The sequence below is a fragment of the Malus domestica genome, chromosome 07, assembly GCF_042453785.1.
Source record: "Malus domestica chromosome 07, GDT2T_hap1".
NCBI classification, from domain to species: Eukaryota; Viridiplantae; Streptophyta; class Magnoliopsida; order Rosales; family Rosaceae; genus Malus; species Malus domestica.
The window spans coordinates 36822858-36830201 of NC_091667.1; the positions used below are offsets into that span (position 1 = coordinate 36822858).

The 7344-nt window shown below is 35.2% G+C and overlaps 1 protein-coding gene across 10 annotated transcripts; it reads right to left on the reverse strand.

The window, feature by feature from the left end:
- Positions 1-578: 578 nt before the first annotated feature.
- Positions 579-6173, reverse strand: LOC103440033 (GPCR-type G protein 1). Of its 10 annotated transcripts, none has more exons than XR_003775117.2 (13): positions 5633-6173; positions 5404-5504; positions 4933-5291; positions 4607-4685; positions 4262-4350; positions 3598-3690; positions 3373-3399; positions 3168-3254; positions 2744-2815; positions 2177-2307; positions 1218-1373; positions 811-892; positions 579-721 (listed from the first exon to the last, which is right to left on the reverse strand). XR_003775117.2 is itself a non-coding variant. In XM_008378717.4 (12 exons), the coding sequence occupies exons 1-11, from the start codon at positions 5845-5847 to the stop codon at positions 1220-1222; spliced, it is 1407 nt and encodes a 468-aa protein (XP_008376939.2). In that variant the 5' UTR covers positions 5848-6173; the 3' UTR covers positions 579-892; positions 1218-1219. The 10 variants fall into 10 exon arrangements, 5 of the variants coding, with proteins under 5 accessions (XP_008376939.2, XP_008376938.2, XP_008376936.2 ...); XR_003775116.2 differs by having other exon boundaries at positions 811-895; XR_001790507.3 differs by having other exon boundaries at positions 1214-1373.
- Between the last annotated feature and the right edge of the window lie 1171 nt (positions 6174-7344).

A 7344-nucleotide genomic window follows, 5' to 3' on the forward strand; every position in this document is an offset into this window, starting at 1 on the left:
TTTAAATTTTGTAGTCAATTACTTTAATGTCAGATAATTTAGAGCTCATATGATATTCTTCAAAACAATTTTTAAGGAAAATTGTTTGGTATGGAAGTTTATTAAATTCTTCAAAACAATTTTTAAGGAAAATTGAAATTAGATAGAAACAAAGCTGATCTGTTATAAGAAAACTGAAATTAGATAACAACCAATACGTCTGAATCTAGTGATTTGTGCATCACCAACATCAATTTGAATTAAACAGGGTTATTTTGGTGGCCGATGAGAGAAAAGCGAAAGGGAGGAGAGAGAGAGGACAGAGAGATGGTGAAGAGAGCGGAGATCAGTGAGGATGCAGCGATCCCTGCGAAGCCTTGTTTCCGGCGTTGGCCACACCAACCTTTCCCAGTTGGTGACCTTTGCCTCTTCACTCTTCTTCGACCGCTTGGACTCGACGCCAATTTCAAATCGCAAAGTCACAGCGAAGAAGAGATCGGGAATCAGGACTAAGGAAAACAAAACAAAACAACGAAAACGAAATAAATATGGGACTAAATTCAACGCGTGGGAAGAATTCGAGCTTTGAGAGGAAAAAATAGAGAATCTGCTCATGGCAATGATGGCATTATGGCAAAAAATATGACAAACAAACAATATGGAGGAGAACCTCGTTCATTTCCTTCCTCCTTCCCAGTCTCAGCATACAATACAACGCAGCGCTGCAGCCCTTCAGCCCGTTCTGTGTAAAACCATCCCCGCCATCAACATGACAAGATCATCAATCAGTACACGTGCAAGAAAAAAAAATATTCTAAAAATTTGGCCGACCGTTGTTGGATGTAATACATTCGGATTCCTCATCTTTGGTTGATCATGTAAGAAGCGTTAGCTCCAACATACCATTTAGCACCTGCTGTAATGCAAATAATACAAGAAAACCTATCATATCATTAGAAAACTTTAATAAATTAAATATAAAATTATACTTGTCCACCTAGGTTACAAATTACTTCATAGAAAAATTAGACTGAGTGCATATCAGATAACTAGATGAATTATTTTTGAAATAACTATTATGCAATCGGTCATTTAAAACCCATAGTTTTCTTCTTTTTCTTCTTATTAAAATCTTGGCATATAAGATAGCAAAAATCTAAACAAACAATTTAATCTTTCAATTTGATCCAATTCTTATTCTTTTTGGAATTCAAAAGGTAAATTTGTTACATACTTGCCATTAATCAATCGGGTGTTTGTCAGCTTGGCGAGAAGTATAATGTGCAGAAAGCAAAAGCAAAGAAAGGAAAGCACTGGCCACAAAGATTGCATCAAACCACCGGTGATAGAAGTCAAACTGAATATCTCCACCCAATACATCTGTTATGATCATCCTGCCAAGAGATAATAGCTGTCTTTAAAACTAATCCAACAGCTCAGAAGCTACCTAAATGACGGACTAAATGCAATCAAGCTTATATGACAGAAGACCTAAAAGCTTCTGACGGCCATCTGCACTTCTAGACAGGACATGGCTAAAGCCGCAATCATTTCCTTTACAAGCTTCACGTTTTCATTTAAATACAAATATGGTAATATACTTTTACAAGGAATAGGATAGTAAACCTTTTTTCAAGTAATATGATTGTTATTAAACTTTTGAACAATTTCATTTAGTCATCCAGTCATAATATCTTTTGTATAGTATGGTACTATAAATTGTGAGTTCCATATTTCAATTTATTACATAAAAAGATATTAATTCCAAACATATTGTGCATGTAGTTTACATTTACAAAAGGAAATATTCTTCACGCTAATACTATTGTCATTATATGGGTTCATCTTACAAGCCAAAGTATTTTGGCCGGTTACTCTTTGTCATTAATCCCTTGCATACTTCTATATGTAGTATAGATAGAAGAAAATGTTTTTGTTTTGAAATTGAGAACATAAGCAACTTATAATTTCATGTAAATGTATATAAAGTTCATTTCAAAGTTTTAAAGCATGTTTCTAGCCTAAAAAACACAATATTTAAGGAATTCCAGGTGCACTGTGTACACTGGAGTAAATTAATCTTGCAATTAAGCTCAATACAACTGACCGAAATTCATAAACATAACCACGCCATTGAACACCAAGGGAAGACAGAAGAACAAAAACAAAAGTTGACAAACATAAAATATCAGCACACCTGTACTCAGTTGCCAAGCTTTTCCTTATCAATAGAATAGAGGACACAAAGTACATTCCCATAATTTCAGACAGAAACAATACAACATTGCTAGAAGATCCACTTCCAACTCTGGAAACTGCAAAAAAGAACTGTGCACAGCAAAGCCAGAAAGTCAAGCCGTAAAGATGATCTGTTTTATGCTTCCATCAGTTGCTCTTCAACAACCAAAGACCAATGTGGACTAGGGCCTATTCCCAGAAGGTGATTAAAACGGGACTAAGGCCTGGGTCAGCTGAATTCATTTATTTTCTTGATATAATTGCAGCACTAGCATGTAAAACCTAAGACCAATGTGGGAGCATCTGGTTCTTATCTCCAGATCCAGAAAAAAACTGTCTTTCAAGTTTCAACTTGCAGTATGCAACTCAGTCAAGAAAAAAAAACAAGCATTCAGAAATCATTTCTTTTTCCTCAAGAAACTGCAGACCGCATTTTAAAAGTCAGTCTGAAGAAATCCAATTGGTGGATTGAGGTTCTCCAACTTAAATTAGAAATAAATAACAAGGCAGGCATAAGAAGGATTACCTTCATTAAATTAGTCAAGAATCCACGAACTGATATAACAATCAACATTCCAATGAACAAGAGTGAAATATACTGTCAATAATGAAAACAAATTAAGTGTCAACCATGTGTTCAATAGTCTGACCAATCATCCATAATAAAAATATTTGCAATCCATAGTAGTAAAAATGGAAAATGAAAACTAGCACATATGAAAATAAGGCCAAATCAGGAGTCCAATTGTATGAAACTGTGATTGGCATATAGTCTGTACCACTAAAATTGGAGTCTATATTATTAAAAAAAAAAGTAATATAATATGTAACTGCAAATTTTTCCTTTGAGAGGGAAAACACCAAAATATACTATTCAACCGCAAGCTTGCAGGTTTAGATAGAAAACCAAAAGGTCTGCCAATGAAGGTGTAAATGTTAAGCTAACTAACCTGTGATAGCAATGCTGCATTGATACCAATGTCAAAGAACTGCAAGAATATGCTAATTGTCATCGTCACAGGATCCACAGAGCCAGCCTGTCAGAGAACATATTACTATTTACCAAAAACAAAAATTGACACTAATAGGGTAGAAATCACAAGCAGACATGTAAGCAAGTGATTATAGGCAATACATGAGACATGAAAGAAATACCTCTTTGAAAACAACACTTTGCAAAGACTGCACAGAGAAATTAATAGTCAGGCACTTTTCCAAAAATCAAAAGTAGTAACTTCAAGAAACACTTGGACCAGTTTGAAATTTTCCCTCTCCATTAACATGAAGAAAATAAAATTAACATCAGCAAACTATGTAACTAAAGTATCTTCAATTCTAACAACCTCATTGAGTACAAAAAAAAAAAAATGCATCCCATACCTTAATCATTTTATATACACAGTAGATTGAGCATGCATAACCTAGTAGGTTCTGCATATGACCCCTCCAGGTTCGAGAATAAGCAGCAGCCTCCTGTCAAGAATAATAATTTAAGTTCATATGCCTTCAAACAGGCATAGGTTTAAAGTATTGAAACAACCAGTGGTTCATATAAATCTTCTTTTCATCACCTTCAAGTTTCAATCACTATGCTTCACCACATTTTGGCCATTAAATATGGGTAAACATAATTATGCCCTAACTTTAGTTAACTGTGTCACTTTTATCATCTACTACACTCTTAAATGGCACATGGAATTAGTTTTAAATAGCCTACACAAATTTCCAATCCACAAATCTTCACTTGTAAGTTGTAATACCTTCAATTGAGAGAGAATAGTTATTAAAATATTATCACGGTGAATTCTTAATGGTTTTGAAGAGAAATTTCCCTTCATCCAAGCTAGCACCTAAATTCCAGTCTTGCACCTAGGCTGAAAAGCCATAATGCCTGAGGTGCATTTTAACGGAAGTTCATGAAAATTGTAGTACTTAAAATAACAGATGCATGGTTCAGTACAAGCAATCACATAGATCAGCAGTCCCATAGGGAATCATTTAAAAATTATATCATATAACTGAAATTACAGAACTGGAAGTAAACCTTTGCTTGACGAAGCTCGTATATTTCTAGGAATAGCTGCTTTGAAAGCTCTTCCAATGCTAGCACTTCTGCTTCCATGTTTCTAATATCTGTGTAACCGAAAAGATAAAGGGGGAGTGAGAGAGGGGGACATAAGTGAAAAAAGACAACTGTGAAGTCCTTACAGAGTAATCGCACTATGTTGATGGTCTGGAAAGCTTAAAAGACAACATAAGTAGTAGATCTCAACTCATGCAAGTAACATGGCTGGAGAAGTATTAGAGAACTTTACAAATTAAACAATGAGTTCCTTCAAAGAAAATATGCAAGATCTTATCATAAGAAAAAACATAAAGCAAAACCAACCTTGCTCCTTTTGATCATCTTGCACAGATCGCACAACAGTGCCAACAATTCTTTTAAAGAAAGATCTGGCTTTTAATTTCTGCAACGTATAACTTCAATTAGGCACAAGTTGGGATTGTGTTTATAAACACTGCTAACAAAGAAAACCATAAAGATATGCTAATACAAAATGCAGTTTATAAGTAACACCAGTTTGAACAACAGAATAAGATTATGATAGAGTTAGCACATTGATATGCGATACAAGTAACTTTTGGAGTATAGAAATCAAGATGCACGAGTATTTACACCCGAGAAACAGAAAAGTATAGGATAGTGAAGAGAACCTCTTCTGATCCTTGAATGCGTTCCATCTCCATTTGAGAAAGAATGATTTTCTTCTTCTTAGCAATACAAGTCTCGATGGATTGCATGAGCTGTCTTTCCAAGGACTTGATCTCAGTTTCCTCAATTTCTCGGATAAAGAGAGATAAGTAACTATAGGGTAAATTGACAGCTCCAAAACCAGACAAGACAGCCATGACGGTAACGCCAATGACGCCAATGCGACTGACCAACTGAGGCATGGTGAAGAAGCCTTTATCAGGGGAAGGCATAGGGAAGTGAATGCCCATGCGCCAAAAAGCATAAAGGAAGGCTAGCAAGAACAAGAATGATCCAAAAGCAGCACGTTCCTTCCGGAACCCTGAGATGAATAGATGAAAAGATTGAAGTTTAAATTTTCCTAAACTAGTAAGTATGGTAGTATAAGGTGTTTGTATGAGGCTAGGGGCCCTAGAGGCAGTGGGTAGGCGTACCATTGTTGCAGAGCATCAAGAAACAATGATAATAAGGCAACATGAAAACCAGTAACAGTATGAGACAAAACAAATCCAGCTTCCAGTTGAGCCATCGGGCCCTGCAACCAAATCATACAATTTATTTTACAGAAATCAAATGCAAATGCAAATAATTAAATTATGCAATCAATCATGAAATCATAGTTTACTTGGAAACAGAAAAGGAAATGAAAATAAATATATTAACCTTTGGGAGAGAAAGGGGATGATCTCGAAGAGGACGAGCTGCAGAAGATTGCAGGAGAAGGCGAAGACGACGCTGAAGATGATCTGAACTAAGACCCTCTTCTCTTCGTACTCTTTGTAGAGCCTTCGGTTCAAGAACCACAGCCCCGCCCATCCCAGCAGCCCTAGCGATCCCAACGCCACCACTCCTTCGTAGATTGCCCAACCCCAACCCATCTATTCTCTCTCTTGTGGGAATGAATTCGATTCTTGATCCTCCTCCTCACTATTGAGTATTGAGTATTGACTATCCTGATTGAATTCGTAATGGCATCCTCCTAACTTTTCATACAAACCATAATTCAATTCAATTTCGAGACGTTAACCCACTGGCATATTTTGTTCCAAAAATAAAAATAAAAAATCACTGGCAAGTGGGAACTGAGAACGATTTCTCCTGTTTCTATTTTTTTTTTTTTTATCTGGGGGAAACTTTTTTTCGATTTTCTCGGCGAATGAGAGAACGAAATTTTGTTGCGGGGAAAATTAAGTTACGTTTGTTTACAATTGTTTTTTTTTTTCGGGTGTTTTAATGAAAATGATTTGGGTGAAGTTTACTTTGACAAAAAATCGTCCTATAATTTTATTTATTGAAAATAATTTTGTGTTAAAAAACAAAAAAGAAAAGAGCTTCAATTTTAATAAAAATGCTTATATTTTAATAAAAATGACAAAAGTTTATTATAACAAAAAATAAAATAGAGAACGGACAGGTGCGCGTCTATTACACACACATGATTTCTGAAACTGAACGTACCTATAATATCTCTGAAACTGAACCATACTACATTGTTTCTGAAAATGAACACAATTTTTGAAATTAAACGGTACTACAATATTTCTAAAATTGAACATTATTTTTGGAAATCGAACACTAATTATTTTTTAAGCTAAATACGAATACTACACTATTTCTGAAATTGAACACAATTACTACACTATTTCTGAAACTGAACACATAAGATTCGAATCTCATATGTTCTTAGCATTGGCACTTACTCTATTTGGATAGAAGAATATGGGGAAGAATAAAGGTCTATAGGAGGGTTTGACTGTCCATGGAAGGTCAGAAGCAAATGGTAGGATATTTGAAATGGAAAAAATGTCATTTCTTGAGAGCCTTTTCGATCACCTTGTTTATTACGTGAACAAAAAAAAATTAGAATCAAGCCCATACTTCAAACAGATGAGCATGCAACTCCTTGCCTTTCCGACCATCTGAAGATTCTGAACACGTAAAAATTTTTGATCAAAGTGACATCAAATCTACTTCTCACTAACATTTATGTCGAATAAAAACATAACTTAAGAACGATTTGGTCATCTAATCATTCATCTTTAGAAAGAATCTGCAAAACCCACTATCTCAAATTCAAGAACCGAATCTTCTTCTCATTCTAGTTCTAGTAGCTATTTCAGAGTGATGTAAAAAACATTCTAACAGTGAATAGCCTTCCCAAATAATTATTCTATACACGAGAATGTTGTCAAAAGTGTTATGATGGTTGCTTCTCTTTTTTTGTGAGAGTTCTCCTCCTTGGTGTGGGTTTCCATCTCTATTCTTCTCCTTGCTGCCATCGATCCTAGCCATGGCTAGGATTGGTGGTAGCCCCTTGCTCCTCTTGTTTTCCTTTTCTTTACTTTTGTTTCTGCTTGTTTTTTCCTTTACCTTTT